Here is an 18,234-nt window from a genome sequence, read left to right as displayed (position 1 = left end):
CCTGCACTGTCGACAGGACTGTCATAGAATCAGAAACACAGGATTGGAAAGGACCTACAAGATCACCTAGTCCAACCGTCCTATCATCAATACTGCCCACTAAGCTACTCATATCAACATCATGTCCTCAAGGTGGAACTGCTGTGTTGAAAGAGCTGCTTGCCAGCCACGTCTTGTCACCTCCAACAGCTGCAGTGTGTGTCTCGCTCTCCTGAGCAGCGATCTCGGACCTTGACTCATGTCAGAGCTCTGCCCAGATTTATGTGTTTGTGAATAGAAATTGCCATCTACTGCCATAGACATCAACTTGGTAAATGGAACCTACGATGTATGCCACTGAGTAGTGGTGTTCTGTGCCTGAAATTGCCCTGTCCCCAGCTTCCCTGGGACAACTGTTACAGACAGAGCCTCTTGGGCTGGAAACAAGCCCATTTCCAAAGCCTTTATGATCCAGGCATGAAACTGGATTTACCCAACAAGAAACAGGTACCTGCTGCAAGTACTCTGCCTGGCATTGTGACTTGCTAAGTGTTGCCTCACCTTGATCACTTGAGTATGTGGCCTAAATTTCAGCATGCTTCACTACAATGTAATTGTCTAGCTGAGGTGCTGTATCATAGCCTTGCTTTATATAAGCAATACGTATGCATACAGTAGCTGGAAGTGGTGAGCCATGACAAACAGGACAATGTGAACAGGATGTGAACAACCTTGGATTAGTGCGTGACAGGAGAATATCAAACTGCTGCAATGACATCATTGTGAACAGATCTGATTTGTGGCCTGGACAGACATCTGAAAATAAAATTAAAATAAAATAAAATAAAATAAAATAAAATAAAATAAAATAAAATAAAATAAAAATGGGTTGGGTTTTGTCATGAAACCTCATATGTTGGGTTGTGTCTCATATTTTTCAGAAATAAGATATATTTATTGAAAAACAAAATTTCAGTGGCTAAGTTTTTAAAGGAAATTTTCAATCAGTTGTTGATGTAATTTAAGATTTTAAACTTGTTATCAAACAAGCAGAGATGCATTTAAAGTGTGTTCAGTAAACATTTAATAAAAATTAGCTAATACTGCCATCATCTGTTCTAAAGAGTTACTGGCTCAGAATTAGATGTGCGTACTGTAGAATCTATGTTTGGGTGATAAATCTTACCATTTTTGACTGCAAGAGATTTAGGATTACATTCGGGTGTCTTGACATTAGACATTTACAATATAGTTGTTACAAACTGAGCTAGCTGCCTAGAAAAGCTTTACAGGCAAAGGAGAGAAGGTGCATCAGCAGAAAACTTTTTTTTTTTTTTTAACCTTAAATGTCTGCCTCTGTCAGGGTTGCTGCACACTAGATCAGGTTCCCAAGGGCCTCACCCAGCCTGGTCTTGAACACCTCCAGGGACAGGGAATCCACAACCTTTCTGGGCAACCTGTTCCAATGCCTCACTACCCTCTGAGTAAAGAATTTCCTCCTAACATCTAGTCTAAATCTCCCTTCTTTTATCATAGAATCACAGGATGGCCTGGGTTGAAAAGGACCTTAAAGATCACCTAGTTTCAACCCCCCTGCTCTGGGCAGGGTTTCCAACTACTAGAGCAGGCTGCCTGGAGCCGCATCAGGACCCCCAAGTCCTTCTCTGCATGGCTGCTCTCACGTTCTTCTTCGCCCAGTCTATATAAATACCTGGGATTGCCCCAGCCCAAGTGCAACACCTTGCATTACGTGATGCATTAGATGATGCCTCTGGATGGTATTGCTTCCCTATATTGCATCAACTGCACTGCTCAGGTTGGTGTCATCTGCAAACTTGCTAAGGGTGCACTTGATTCTGTCATCTATGTCATTGATAAAGATGTTGAAGGGCACCAGTCCCAAGACCAGCCCCTGAGGGACACCATTTGTGACTGGTCTCCACAGAGACATAGTACCATTGACCACAACCCTTTGGCTTTATGGTGCAAGCTACCACCAGAAGGTTTGAAACATACTCAGTGCTTCATGCCACTATCGGAAACACCATCCTGCACCTTGAAAAGAAAGATTTATGGCAAGGTGACACTCCAGAAAGAACTGAATCAGAAAACAGGACTCAATTCTGAAACAACCTCATAGACACCTGGAACAAAGAATATGGCTTTGAGTAGGTGTATAACATTCCCTGTCATGCACCAGCCCCTGGGAAGACAATAATATGGTGGACTTTTAAAAACTGAGAGCACTGGATGATGGAACATTCAAGCATGGAGATACAGATTTAGCAAAAGCTATTTGGTTAGTTAATACTCAATTATTTGCTAATTGATATGGTCCTCCCAATTGAAACCTGCATGTGCTGTAAAAGGGGATAAAGTCCCTGAAGAGCACGTACAAAAAACATGCTGGGGAAGACAGTCTGGGTTATTGCTGCCTCAGGCAAAGGCAAACACATCTGTGGGATTACTTTTGCTGAAGATCTGGGACTACTTGTTGAAAAATGCACAGGGTTTGGCAAGTCTGATGTGTATCTTGAGGGGATTTGATTTTACCAAAGAATAGCCAATGATTTTGATTGTAAGATGTTAGTTGCTATATGATGCCATCATTATATGATGCCATCATTGCTATGGTTGCTAGATGTCATGTCAATGTTATTACAGTAAGAATTATCCAAATTAATGAAGAAAAGATTTTGGTGGAACCAAGCGAAGTGAAGTGGAGATGGAATGACCTCATCATGCAACTATCCAACACCATACAACATCTCTCTTGCCCTCAGAAATGCCCCATTAAGACAGGTGGAGCCCAAAATTATAAACTAAATGAACTCAATGGGCATTTTAGTGGGAAGGCTTATAGACTAAGGGTATGATATCTGTGTTTATATGTCAAAAGACAAGAAGTGTGGTGGTGATTAACTGGGATGTATTGGAAAGTGTGGGACGTGAGCATGATGCACATGGAATAAGAGGTAGATATTGTCCTCGTTTTGGCTGGGATAGGATTAATTTTCTTCCTTGTAGCTGTTATGGTACTGTGTTTTGGATTTAGCAGAAGAATAATGCTGATAACACACTATTTTAGTTGTAGAACATTGCTTACACCGAGTCAAGGAATTTTCAGCTTCTCATCCTGGCCAGGTAGAGAGGAGCTGGGGGACTGGAGATGCACCAGAAGTTGTGGGGGACACAACCAGCACAGCAGACCCAAACTGGCCAAAGTGGTATTCCATACAATATGACATCATGCTGAACAATAAAACTTGGGGAAGGTGGCCAGTGAGGAGCTCCCATTACTTAGGGATTGGCTGGGCATCAATTAGTTGGTGGCGAGTAATTGTATTGTGCAGCACTTGTTTTGTTTACTCTTTTCTCTGTATTGTTTTTTATCATTATTATTTTTTTAATTATTCTTTTCTTATTAAACTGTTCTTATTTCAACCCATGAGTTCTGACACTTTTACATTTTCTTATTCTTTCCCCTGTCCCACTACAGGGGAGTAAATGAATGGATGTGTGGTGCTTAGCTGCATGACAGGTTAAATCACAAGAATTGATTATATAGGAGAATGAACTGCAAAAGCAGGAGTTTTCCCCTGACCTTAACACCACGTTTACCTTTGACTGTTACAATTAATTCTCCTTAAAAGGACCTACGAGGACGTTCATAGTGACATAAGACCATGAGTATGACTGTGTATCATTCAGTTCCCTGCAATTCCAAAATTTAAAGAAAAAAAAAATTTTTTTTTTTTTGGACCAGCTTGCTTCAGCTTCTGAAGTACAAACCAGAGTTTTTCATAACTTGTTTTAATTATAAAATCCAATGTTTTTATATGGTTTTCTTATCATTCCAATCTCTTATTAAACCTGCTGATGCTTCTGCAAGGAAACTGTTTTGTTAAAGAAAACCCTTTTGACAGCATCCTTGATTTCCTGGTTCCTTAGGCTGTAAATTATGGGGTTGAAGAGAGGAACAACAATAGAATAGAAAGCAGACACAATTTTGTGTGAGTCATGAACTGCAAGTGTTTTGGGCCTCACATAGATGAAAATGCTTGTTGCATAGAAGACAATGACCACTATAAGGTGGGAGGCACAGGTGGAAAAGGCTTTTTGGCAACCTTGTACAGATGAAATGTGAAGAACAGTGAAGATAATATAGGCATAGGATAGCATTACTATGGAGAGAGGCATCAGGAGAATAAATAAGGCAGCCACAAAATCCACAAGAACAGCTCTTTCCATATCTGTGCAGGCTAAGTTCAAGAGAGGCGAAACATCACAGAAGAAATGGTTAATTATATTGGGTCCACAGTAAGTTAACTGAGAGATAAAAAATACTTTACATCCAGAAATTAAGAAACCAGTCAACCAGGATCCCATAGTAAGGTAGACACAGACAATATGTCTCATAATGGTGGAGTAATGGAAAGGCTTACAGATGGCGACATAGCGGTCATATGCCATGACTGCTAGGAGGAGGCACTCAGTGTTCCCCAGGCTGAGGAAGAAGTACAGCTGTGTCATGCATCCCATGAAGGAGATTTCCTTTGCCTCTGATACAAAGCTCAGCATTGTCTTGGGAAGTGTGACTGTCACATACCAGATTTCCAGGAAGGACAAGTTAATTAGAAAGAAATACATGGGGCAGTGGAGGTTATAGTTTGTCCAGATGGCCAGAATGATGATTACATTTTCTGCTAAAACTAAGATATATGCTATGAGAAATATTGCAAAGAAGAGAATCTGCAAGTGAGGAGCAATGGGAAATCCAAGAAGGATGAACTCTTTGACCGTGGTGTGATTGCCAACTTCCATGTCTCCCATCTACCTCTGTAAAGACAATGACATCAATGACTTATTATTAGTGAATATAATTCACTTGTCTCTCTGTACCTCTCTCACATTTTACAGTTGTTTTACATTTCTTTCACACTACGTTAGAGTTGATAGTGCTATACTTACTAGTACTGTTAATCATTAAGATAGTCAAAGACATGCTAGTTAGAAGAAAATTACCGTAACTCAAGAGGATTATGAATTCTCTGAGCTACATAATGCCTAACTCCTATTTGACCTTCTACAGAGAATAATCTGTTACTCTGTCTTGTCCTTTTCTAAATTTTAGAGTGCACTAATCTGTGGGTTTGTGAACAGAGTTGCCAGAAAATCAATCCCCATAGATACTTGTGAAAATCACAGTTATCAATATCATTAGCAGCATCTACGTAGTCACTACCAATTCATTATTACTTTGTAAAGCGGAAATTTTTATAAAAGTCAGAATTTAAGCTGTAACTATAATGAAATTAAAATAGCTATCATAAATAAAGCTTTTCTGCTCTGTAGACCACACATCCAGATATTGTGGTCTTAATCTACAACCCAATTTGAAAATTTTCTATATTGTGTCACATTTTCAAAGAATTTTGAAAAATTTGCGTGTTCCTATTTTCCATAATATGTTCCAATTCTTGTATAGAAAGGGTACAAACTTGAATAACTACTGAGTTTTGGGGTCCTCTTTCCCCAAGGACAAATTCAGTTGGATACATATAGCTATGTAGTACCACTTAAGAAACTTCAAGATACCTGAGATTTCCAAATGTGTGTATCGGCTGAGATACAATGAGGTACTGTAATTATCAATTACTTTTAGCTAAATATAACACAGGACCTAAAGAGGACCTCTGACCTGGTGAAATGGCAGCTGGGAGCTGAGCAGAACATTTCTGAGCATCTCAATGGTGGACAATTTATTCAAATCTTTTTTGTTAAGTTGAATTGGTATCTTGACTTTCTTGTCTTTACTGATGTAAGTCTGTTAGCTAACATGCAACCATAGAATATCCTCAGTTGGAAGGGATTCAAAAGGGTCATCTAGTCCAACTCCTGATTCCACAAAGGACAACCTAAGAGTTAAACCATATGCCTACGTGTATTGTCCAAACACTTCTTGAACACTGACATGCTACTACAAGAGAAGTTTTGACACATACAGACTGATTAAGTTATCTAAATAGTTACTTACTATTATTCAAAATAGCCTAAGCTATCCAAAATACACCCATGAGTTGTTACATGCCCATCATTAATTGGAGGTTATCATCTAGTATATCTCAAGAGGTATTAGACAGCTTTAGACACTTTGACAATTGAATCTTAACTCCTATCTCACACGAGGACACCTACATATAGACCCCAAAATTAAGAATTCTTATTCTGAGAGATGAATCACATCACTGCTGTCCGATTATTGGGGAGAAAAAGAAACAAGAAAAGTGAAATCCAGATAACATATGTATCTGAATAAAAAACATTGAGTTTTTTTCTCATTTTTCTTTGTTAAGAGAGCCAATGTTGGCTTTCACAAACTTATATGTCTAAATTCAAAAGGGTTCAAAGTACATATTTTTGTTATTAAAAGCAAATCATATGGATTATACCTTGAAGAATTTCTTGAAAAAGGTTTCAGAACTCTTGCAATCTATTACATTAATGTTCATAATGTGCTTAGTTCTTAAGTGCCTAAATATAGAGGTCTTCGTAGTGTCTTTTTGTAACAATAGTCCTTTTTCTCAAAGTTCTTTGAATGAATCGGGAAGGGAAGGGAAGGGAAGGGAAGGGAAGGGAAGGGAAGGGAAGGGAAGGGAAGGGAAGGGAAGGGAAGGGAAGGGAAGGGAAGGGAAGGGAAGGGAAGGGAAGGGAAGGGAAGGGAAGGGAAGGGAAGGGAAGGGAAGGGAAGGGAAGGGAAGGGAAGGGAAGGGAAGGGAAGGGAAGGGAAGGGAAGGGAAGGGAAGGGAAGGGAAGGGAAGGGAAAAGATTGACAAAAGGTATCTTCGATTGAAAGATATCGTGTGTGTTATTTTTCTTCTTTGCATGAAAATTCATGTTGTATGAGAAATAAGATTTATTTTGTGGTTTCTCACTAAAAATATTTAGTTAAAAATGTATACATTTTGTCATATTTTTACCATCTTCCTTAACCAATATAATACATGAAAGACACAAAGTGTTATTTTTATTTACAGAAGAGATATTTAAATAGCAAATACTACAATTTCACTTACAAATTTGAATCCTTCTACCAATGTTGAATGGATTGCTTGATGTTCAAAGAGAAGGTGAGAAGTTCGGAGAGAATGTGCTCTGATATCCATTTATGATTTCTTTACTTTCCTGAAGACTTCATTTGTGCATTTGGTTAGTTCTTCCAAAGGGACCAATCAAAGAAACAAATAATTGCTTCTCTTCCCCAGCCTGGCAGTAGTATTTGTCATTGAACTTAAAGACATGTACCTCTTGTAGTTTAAACCAGCAGGCAGCTAGACAACATACAGCCTTTTGTTCACTCCCCCTACTCTACAGTGGGATGGGGAAGAAAATTGGAAAGAAAAGTGCAAGAAGTCATGGAATAAGACAAGGAAAGTTCTATGTTAAAGGAAAAAAAAAAAAAGAAAAAAAAAAAAAAGAATAACAAAAGAACTGATGCAGAACACAATTGCTCAAAATCACCCAAAAAAATCCCAACCAGTCCCCAAACAAAGGCATCCCCCTTGCCAATACCCCTCTCCCCTTCAGCCCCCCCTTACACACACACACAGAGTTTTATGTTTTAACACAGTTATGTTTTTTAACACAGTACGCGAGGTGTGGCCTCACCAGAGCCGAGTACAGGGAGACAATCTCTCCCCTAGACCTGCTGGCCACGCTGTTTCTGATACAAGCCAGGATGCCGTTGGCCTTCTTGGCCACCTGAGGACACTGCTGGCTCATATTCAGCCGACTGTCCACCATCACTCCCAGGTCCTTCTCCGCCAGGCAGTTTTCCAGCCACTCATCTCCCAGCCTGTAGTGTTCCTTGGGCTTTTTGTGCCCCAAGTGCAGGACCTGGCACTTGGCCTTGTTGAACTTCATACAGTTGACCTTAGCCCATCAGTCCAGCCTATCCAGATCCTCCTGCAGAGCCTTTCAACCCTTGAGCAGATCAACACATGCATCTACGTTGTTGACATCTGCAAACTTACTGAGGATACACTCTATCCTCTCATGCAGATCATTGATAAAGATATTGAAGAGAACTGGCCCTAGTACTGAGCCCTGGGGGACACCACTGGTGAGCGGCCTCCAACTGGATTTAACTCCATTCACCACAACTCTTTGGGCCCGGCTACCCAGCCAGTTTTTAACCCAATGAAGTGTATGCCAGTCCAGGCCATGAACAGCCAGTTTCTTCAGGAGAATGCTGTAGGAAACGGTGTCAAAAGCCTTATTGAAGTCAAGATAGAGCACATACACTGCCTTTCCCTCATTCACTACGTGTGTCACTTTGTCATAGAAGGAGATCAGGTTCATCAAGCAGGACCTGCCTTTCATAAACTCATGTTGACTGGGCCTGATCACCTGGTTGCCCTGCAAGTACCGCATGATGACACTTAAGATAATCTGTTCCATGAGTTTCCCCAGCACCGAAGTCAGACTGACAGGCCTATTGTTTCCCAGGTCCACGCTCTGGCTCCTTTTGCAGGTGCACATCACATTTGCAACTGGGACCTCCCCTGATAGCCAAGCTGCTGATAAATGATGGAAAACGGCTTGGTCAGCTCTTCCACCAGTTCTCTCAGTACCCTTGGGTGGATCCCATCTGGCCCAATCGACTTGCATACATTTAAGTGCTGTAGCAGGTTGCCAACCATTTTCTCACAGAGTATGAGGGGCACATTTTGCTCCCTGTACCCTTCCACCAGCTCAGGGGACTGGGTATCCAGACAGCAACTGGTCTCACTGCTAAAGACAGAAGCAAAGAAGGCATGAAGCACCTCAGCCTTTTCCTCATTTTGTCACGAAGTTTCCCCCTGCATCCAGAAGAGGATGGAGATTCTCCTTAGCCCTGCTTTTTGTGTTGATGTATTTATAAAAATATATATATTTTTTGTCATCTTTAACATCAGTAGCCAGATTGAGCTCCAGATGAGCTTTGCCCTTTCTAATTTTATCGCTGCACAGCCTCGGAGCATCCTTATAGGCCTCCTGAGCGGTCTGCCTTCTTTTCCAAAGGTCATAAACCCCTGAGCTCTAGCCACAACTCTCTGTTCAGCCAGGCTGGTCTTCTTCCACACTGGCTTTTCTTTGGGTATGTGGGGACAGACTGCTCCTGAGCCTTTAAGAGTTCCTTCTTGAAGAGTGCCCAGCCTTCCTGGACTCCTCTGCCCTTCAGGGCTGCCTCCCAATGGACTCTGCCAACCAGTGTCCTGAACAGCTCAAAGTCTGCCCTCCAGAAGTCTAAGACAGCAGTTTTACTGGTCCCCTTCCTTACTTCACCAAGAATAGAGAACTCTACCATTTCATGGTCACTCTGTCCAAGACAGCTCCCACCAGTCCTGGATAGTCTCTGTTTGTGAACAGAAGGTCTAGCGGGGCACCTCCCCTGGTAGGCTCACTAACCGGTTGAGTCAGGAACCTCCTAGACTGCTTTCTCTGAGCTGTGTTGTGCTTCCAGGATATGTCTGGGAAGTTGTAGTCTCCCCCCTTGTCACTTTGTATGTGTTGAGGAGGTCCAAGTTGATGAAGGAGTTGCTCCAATGCTTCAATTGTGCTGTTGATTAGCATGTTTGGTGGGTTTAGTAAACAGTAATCCTGACACTGTATCAACGGTAGTGAATATATATTGCCACACCCTCAATGGAGGCAGGGGGTCAATGTAATCAACCTGACAGGTATTTAAAGGCTACTGACACCGTTTTATTTTCCCCTGGAGTCTATATCATGCTCTTAAAGGTAGCTGTCTACAAATAGCACAATTATGTGCACATGCCTTTTACATATGTAATTGTAAAGGGGGTTGATTGTGAGCAACGCACAAGCAGTATGAGCTGATCAATGTCCGCAAGCTATATGTGCAATTTATAGCTTGACCATATACCTTGGCAGAGGTCGTATCATCTACTTCCCTGTTGTTTTGCGACTCAGAAAAATTGTCTTTTTGGTGGGGTGAGACACACTTTACTTTTAAGAGATACTTAAAGGATGTTTTGCCAAATTTGTTGCCATATGTCTGCCCTCATACAGTGTATTTCTGTAAATGCCAATTTTCTTGGTCCCATCACAGTAACCGCATTGTGAGGCTTTTGTATACAACCCAGCTGTCAGTGTACAAGTAATGTGCCTTTCCTTCAAAGATAGCCAAGGATGCTGCAATCAATTCAGCCTACTGACTGGATGCCTGTACACCTGTTTGCTGCAATATAATCCCTGAAACTGGAGCATACACAACTGCTCTCCATTGTCTTCATCCAGTTGAAGTGTATGTTGCACTCCCATCAGTGAACCAGGCATCTTTTTTGTGCTCTTCTGTTAACTCATTGCAAGGGTGTGCTTCACCCACAAGAGATTTGGGGAGGTATGTGGGGTGGGAGGTGTGGGGCATGGAGCGTCCCATAGTGTGGGCCCACAGTTAAAGGATACACTTCCTACGAGCATGGTTTCTGGAGTGATTACATGTGGTTTTCCTGGCAGGAATCATTGCTGTAAATAATGTTTCCAATGTGTGGCTGCCTGGTCTATCCCTGTGTGGGCCCTAAAAGAATTACCTGTAACCCACCTATGAATAGTTAAGGGTGGATGTACAGTTACACTGTCTTGGTCTGCAATTCTTTCAGTTTCTTGCACTGCCCAAACTATCTTTAAGATTTGTTTCTCCATCAGGGTATGACAGAGAAGCATATGCATGGCAGATCTTTGGACCCAAATCCTATAGGTTCTTTCTGACTTTTCAGCCCAGTCATTTGCCATAATCCCCATGAAACTATATCATTTAGAATTGTTATTTCTAATTAAAAAGTGTATCACTGCCTTGGAGTATATAATTGTATATGCTCAGAGCATTTTTGTAGGCATCAAAGGCTTCTTGTTGTTGTTTGGTCCATTGCCAAACAGCTTTTTTTCGAATCATTTTTGCAGAGGGTGCATTAATACTGCCAGATGTGGAATAAAGGTTCTCCAATACCCTAAAAGTCCCAGGAAAGTCTGCAGTTGTTTCACTGTGGTTGGTACAGGGAATTGCTGGACTGTTTGCTGTATCTTTTCTGGTATTTCTTTAGTCTGTCCATATCAGACTGTTTCTAGAAATTGCACAGTAGTACTAGTCTTTGTATTAATTGCCCAGCCTTGGTCTTGTAGGTGCAGTTTCAGTGATTTGATAGGTACTTTGATTTTTTGTTTTGACTCTGCCATAATCAGTAGATCATCAATATAATGATAAATAGTGATGGTACCTGACCATACTGCTAGTCAGCTGCTATCATTTGGTGGCTAACAGAGGGACCGTGTATATCCCTGAGGCAGAACATGAAATGTATATAGCTTTTATTGCCAGGTAAAGGTAAATTGGTCCTGGCTTTTTAAAGGAACATCTATCAAAAAGAAAGCATTAGCAAGATCTATCACCACCTTCCAGGGTTGCAATTTGTTTGCTAATTTTCTCTATGACAGTAACCATGCCTGGCACTGTAACTGCAAGTTGGAGGGAGGGGTGACTTCATTCAATCCTCTATAATCCACAGTCATTCTCCAAGTTACAACCATCAAACAGAACACATGTTCACATGAGAAGTTCTTGCTGCACTTTTAGATAAAGGCAAGGATACAAGTGGCATGATCACAAGTACTGAAGGCTCTACTATTAAAAATCAAATGACAAAGTTTACCCTGTTGCCAATGGATGCACACATCACAATACAGGCCTGAACACCGAGCTGTATATGCAGCATGGCACAAACTTGTGCCGGCTCAGGTTAAAAATTGCATGGATTAGGATTACTAACTCGTCCATGTACAATTGCCTTTCAGTCAGGATTACTGTAAGCCAAACATGAGGTCATGTGAAGGTATGGCTAACACAAATAGTATACATACAGTGACATTTCCTGTATACAGCAAGATTGTGATAGTATAAGAAAATCAGACAATTTCTTTGACATGTACTTAGCTCTCTGTATCTCTGTCCATAGGGATTTGGCTAACTGATTTTCATTGATATCCATCTTCCTACATGGTTTTGAAAACAATAGATCTTGTTATTAGGTTTTCTAAAAGAATTTTTTTCTATTACTGAGAGCATGGTAGGAATTATTGCATTATTATTGTAGCAGAATAATTTACAGCCAGGTGAGTTTAGTCATGTAAGCATCCTCACAAATAGCAAGGAGATATTTCCACATAGAAACAATGATACAAGTTCTTCCTTACAACCATGAAGAAGTAAGTAGTAGAGGTCCTACCCATATGCATTTCAAGAGGGAAGCCTCTCAGGAGTGTCCTTGCTCATCAGTATCCTCATCCTAGGCACTTGTGACTAGAGCAGCTTGTGACTATGATCTTTCTCAGAACCTCTTTCACTTCCTTGTTCCTGAGACAGTAGATTAGAGGGTTTAGCGCTGGAGTGAATACAGCATAAAAGATGGACACTATCTTGTTGAGGTTGAATGGATGGATCCTTCTGGGCCTGGCATACATAAAGAGAGTGGCTGAAAAGAAGATGATGACAACAGTGAAATGGGATGTGCAAGTGGAAAAAGCTTTTCTCCTTCCCTGGGTTGAAGGCATACGCAAGATGGTTGACAAGATACAGCAATAAGAGAAAATAATGATCAGGAGAGGTACCAGGAGGATCACCAAAGCCAGTGCAAAGTCCACTGTTTCTGCAAGGGACATGTCAGTGCACGAAAGGTTCAAGACTGGAGAAATGTCACAAAAGAAGTGGTTTATGACTTGTGGGCCACAGAATGTGAGGCGTGAAATAAAAGATACCTTGACCAAGGAAATAGAAAAGCCTCCTGTCCATGAAAGAATTGACAGCTGAAAGCACAACTTGTGGGTCATGATGGCTGGGTAGCGCAGGGGATGACAGACAGCCACGTAGCGGTCATAGGCCATTACAGCCAGGAGGACGCATTCAGTGCACATGAGGGAGATAAAGAAGTATAACTGGGTCATGCAGCTGGAGAATGAGATGGTCTTGTTCTGTGACCAGAACCCAAACAAAAGCTTGGGCAATGTTACTGAGACATACCAAATCTCCAGGAAGGACAAGTTTCCCAAGAAATAATACATGGGCTTCTGTAGATGATGGTTCCTTTTCACCACAAAGATGATGATTGCATTCTCAGTGATTGTCACCATATAGGTGACAAGAAAGACCAGATAAATTAAGGTCTGGATCTGCATCCCATAGGAAAACCCCAGAAGAATGAACTCATTGATAGTGGTTTGGTTCTTCATAACATATTGGGTACACACAGCTATCCCTGCAGATGTCAAAGCAGAAGAAATAGAAAAATGTTAAGAGTTCCACAAAAGGAAGACTGTGTGAAGAATTAGGTCACTTAATAAACTGTTTCCCATGGAAACTGTTTTTCACTAAGTAGAACCAAAATTTACGACCAGAATGAAGTGAGAGGTCCACCCATCATTGTTTCCCTTGATTTGTTATCTCGCTTTTAATAGCAACACTGGAAAAAGCAAAACAAACCAAAAATGAATGAAAAAGAACCAGAAGACCTTCTTAAAGTTATCTGTTTTCTTGTAGTATAGAGAAAAAAAAAAAAAAAAAAAGAAAAGAAAAGAAAAGAAAAAAAAGACTAACATTCACACTGCTGAAAACAGCACCACAAAAGCTCAGATAGTATGTAGACAAAAGTGTTTAAGAAAAAATAATATAAATTGAACAGATCATTTTCAAAAATATTACAGATTTTAGTAGTTAATGTTTTTAGCAAGTCAAATGAGATTTTCAGTGAGTGGCAAGACTGGCTCCTTCAGCCTACAATTCATCTAACTGAAACACATCTTAGAAAGAGGAGAGTAATTCTCTCTTCCACTTCGATATCTTCATCTTAGCTCTAGACATCTATCTAGTGGTTGTTTTAATTTCAATAACTTAAAGTAGACATTATATGTTTCTGTTAACTGTTGTGCTCTAGATTCCATTTCAGATATTCCATCAATGGATACCTGGATAATAGGCATTAATTGAGCATTCATAACCTAGAGTATAACATAGTCTTCAGATGTAACTTATGCTAAAATATATAATGTATTTGCACTCTAGAAATGCCTATTTCTCTTCATAGAGATTTCAGTGACCCTTGATTAACCTTTAAGTAGATGCCATTGTTTATAGTAGAACTGTAGATGATTTAAAATAGAGGATATAAGGTTTGTTCTTACTGCTTTTAAGGGAAATGAACATATAATTAGCATGCAAACATACCTCGTCCCAATCTACTTGCTTGTAGATTTTACAGCTCATTAATACAAGCAAGTTTGTGGAAAGCTAAAAAAGAAAGATGTCAACACAAGAGATGTACTTATGTACTAAGAACAGAAACATACTCTTTAGCTATTTTCTTTCATTACCTACCTGAATAAGTATGGTTGTTTGATTAAGGGATGACAAAAAAACTGCAGACAAGGAGTACTAGCATTCAGCAGTTTCAAACTCTTGCACTTTCAATTAAGAGGGAAAATCTGATGAAAAGACTTAATACATTTTGCTATTACTCTTAATTTACAGCTATTTTCCCATATCATACAACTGTCAGTTTACATGAAGTACATGGCATAACAAAGAATAAATTGTTTTTGAAGCATTCAGATCAATAACTTACACCAGAATGGATCTGTGATTTCTTGTGTCATGTGCTACTACAAGAAAGCACTTGCTTACCAATTCAGGATTCCCAAGTATGCTTTTGGCCATTAAACTCTTGCAACAAGCAGAGGTATCAGATAGAGTTTTTCTGAACTATCTGAAGGGTTGTCCTTTAAAGGAGTCAGTGATTATTATTATTTTTTTGTTTGGTCGGTTGTTTTTCTTCTCTTTCTCTTTGTCTATTTTTCCCCTTCTTTTATGGGAAAGCTTCCCTTGCAGCAAAAAGGTCTGAGCTAGTAAAGTCTTTTACCAATTAAAGTAATGGAGGGTGTAGAAGCTTATTATCTCTAATTATCTCCAATAATTATCTCCAGAATACTCTGCTTTGCTGTGGCACACCATGGGCTGCAGGGAGATAACCTGCTCTACCATGGGCCTCTCCACAGGCCACAGGGGAACTTCTGCTCCAGTGTCCAATCACCTTCTCCTCCTTTTTCACTGCTCTTAGTGTCTGCATGGTGAGTTCTCACTTCTCTCTCCTCTAGCTGCTATTGCACAGTGGGCTTTTTTATGTTTCTTAAAATGCTCTCAGAGGTGCAAACAATGTCACTCATTGGCTCAGCTCTGGCCAGTGGTGGGCCCCTTTTGGAGCTGTCTGGAGCTGGCTTTTAACTATCATGGGGGAATTCTGGACTCTTCTGACAGAGGCCACCACTGCAGCGTCCCTGCTAACCAACTTTTGCCATGTAAACCCAATACAAAATTGCATGTCCTGGGGGTCTGCATGAAGGCATATAAGTACATTTAATGGACCAAACAAACATCCTTGAATTGATTCAAGAAATCTATGTGTTGAAATATTTCAGTTAAGCTAAGAATTTTTATCTCTAAAAGAACTTGTTTATGGTAACTTTGAACTTTAGCTGTTATTCAAAACAAAACTCCAGCTTACCTATGCTTACACTGATTTGCAGTCTGATTCCTAGCAGACACAAACTCCCAGAGATGAAAATTTGACAACCCTATCTTCAGTGTTTTCCAGATGCATACAACTGAAGTGAATGTGTACACAAACATGGATGGCTGTAACTAATTTGCTTTACTGTAGCCTTTGAAATATTAGGTGATTCAGTTTGAAGATAAAAACAACAATTTTTAATATTTAAGAGTATCATTCATTCAGACACCTAAAAATGTTTGTAGGCACTGACCACCCAAACTTTCTATATGGCAAAGATGAATTGGACAAAAAAGTGTGTGAAATCTAGACATCAATACAGTTAATCAAATGCAGGGCCAACAATCAAATGTAACTCTGTCCAACAACCTGAAGTAGCAAGAACACCTACCTGGGACTGGCTGATATGATTCAAAATCTTACAGTGCATCAGCTGAAGGCTGAAAAGAAAGCAGGGCCAGCCCAAGAAAAAAAGATGAAAATACAGAAAGCTTGATGGAGCTGAGCTTTTGTACTGGGTCTGGATGGAATGGAGTTAACTTTCCCTGCAGCAGCCCTTATAGTGTTGTGCTCTGCACTTGTAGCTAGAACAGCATTGGTGTCACACCAGTGTTGTGACTATTGCCGAGCAATACTGCCACAGCGTCAGGACTTGCTCCAACCCCCACCTCCCCCAAAAGCCAGCAGGCTGGAAGTGGGCAAAGAGATGAGCAGGGGACATCCCCAGGGCAGCTGACATAAACCAACCAAAAAAATGACCATATGATGTCACACTCTGCAATGAAAGATGGGAAAGGGGAAGGAGGGATGAGGAGGGGTCCTCATTATGAAAATGTCTGTCCTTCCAAACAACAGCTACATGTACTGAGGCCTGACTTCAGGAATGTTGTCAAGTACAGTTTATTGATGGGAAGTAGAGAGTCATTTCTTTCCTCTCTCTCTGTATTTCCACATGGCTTTTGCTTGTTTTCTGTTTGTTTGCTTTTCCCCTCTTCCTTTTCCCTTTAAGGAAATTATCCTTATCTCAATTCCTGAGTTGTTTTTTTGTTTGTTTGTTTGTTTGTTTGTTTGTTTGTTTTTCTTCTCCTCGTTTCCAGCATACTATCTTCTTCCCCTCTTCTTGTAAGGAAGGGGAGTGAGAGAGCAGTTGTGGTGGATTTCAGATGAGTAGTAAGGTAAAGCCACCACAGCTTTATTTCCTGAGCAGGTTCATTACTTCTCCCAACAACGGCAACTATGGCTGGTGAAAACATAATATTTACAGAATATTTTCTCCTTTGATAGTATAAAACTAACAGGATTCCACATCAAGTCATCCAGTGAGTGTCCTCACACCCTGCAGTTGCCCTGGTTTAGGAGGATAAAAGGCACAAAAAGCCCAAACCTTAGCCAGAGCATGGACTTCTGCCACAGGCTCCCTGAGTAACTGTCCAATTGTTGTGATTTATCCCAGCAGACAGCTAAATGCCATGTAGCCATTCACTCACTCCTCTACCCCCTCAGTGGGATGGGGGAGAAAATTGAAAAGAAGCATGAAAGAAGGCATGGGTTGAGATGTGGTAAGTTTAATTAAAAAGAAAAAGAACAACAAAAAAAAAGGAATGGAACAGAAAGGGAAGAAAAGAATCACACAGAATCATTTAGGTTGGAAGAGACCTCCAAGATCACCTGGTCCAACCTCTGACCTAACACTAACAAGTTCTCCACTAAACCATATCACTAACCTCTACATGTAAATGTCTTTTAAAGATCTCCAGGGATGGTGACTCCACCACTTCCCTGGGCAGACCATTCCAATGCCTAACAACCCTCTCAGTAAAGAAGTTCTTCCTAATATCCAGCCTAAAACACCCCTGGCGCAACTTTAGCCCATTACCCCTTGTCCTGTCACCAGGCACATGGGAGAATAGACCAATCCCCACCTCGCTACAGCCTCCTTTAAGGTATCTGTAGAGTGCGATAAGGTCGCCCCTGAGCCTCCTTTTCTCCAGGCTGAACAAACCCAGCTCCCTCATCTGCTCCTCATAAGACTTGTCCTCCAGACCCCTAGGTGATCTTGGAGGTCTCTTGCAACCTAGACAATTCTGTGATTCTGTGATTCTGTGATTCTGTGATTCTGTGATCAGGATGCAGGAGTTGAATTCATCCTTGGCAAGTTTGCTGAGAAATCTATTCTATTATCTTTGTCTTCCAAATGGGGGTGGGGGTGTGGGGTGGGACTTTGAGCAACCTGGTCTAGTGGAATGTGTCTCTCCCTGTTGCAGGGGGTAGGAATTAGATGATCTTTATGGTCCCTTCTAACCAAAACCATTCTATGGTTCTGTGATTCTATGTTTCTTTTTGACTACAGGGACAACTGAGCATCAATGGCTGGCTCTCTGATTTAGCCACAATGTCTGTATCCAGAGTTGGATTATCAACAGAACGTGTTTTGGAGGTGGGATGAGATCCAGAGACCTTCTCTTCCCATTGAGGGTGCTGAATAGTGTTGACTAGTGTTGGGGTGGTTCCTTCTGACTGGAAGATAGTCAATGTTATACCCAGTTTCAAAAAGGGCGTGAGAGAAGACCTAGAAAACTACAGACGTGTCAGTCCAACCTCAGTACCTAGAAGATAAGTTGAGAAGATTCTAATGGGGTAT

At 40.8% G+C, this 18,234-nt stretch overlaps 2 protein-coding genes across 2 annotated transcripts; both read right to left on the bottom strand.

The window, feature by feature from the left end:
* Positions 1-3,846: 3,846 nt before the first annotated feature.
* On the bottom strand, positions 3,847-4,812 carry LOC137844253 (olfactory receptor 6A2-like). Its single transcript, XM_068660455.1, has one exon. The coding sequence runs from the start codon at positions 4,810-4,812 to the stop codon at positions 3,847-3,849; it is 966 nt and encodes a 321-aa protein (XP_068516556.1).
* Positions 4,813-12,318: 7,506 nt separating this feature from the next.
* On the bottom strand, positions 12,319-13,263 carry LOC137844252 (olfactory receptor 6B1-like). The gene has a single exon (XM_068660454.1). It carries the CDS (start codon positions 13,261-13,263, stop codon positions 12,319-12,321), a length of 945 nt encoding a protein of 314 aa, XP_068516555.1.
* Positions 13,264-18,234: the final 4,971 nt, after the last annotated feature.

Source organism: Anas acuta, chromosome 25, assembly GCF_963932015.1.
Source record: "Anas acuta chromosome 25, bAnaAcu1.1, whole genome shotgun sequence".
Lineage (NCBI taxonomy): Eukaryota > Metazoa > Chordata > Aves > Anseriformes > Anatidae > Anas > Anas acuta.
Note: the sequence above shows the minus strand (reverse complement) of the source record. Positions and strands in the feature narration are given on the sequence as shown.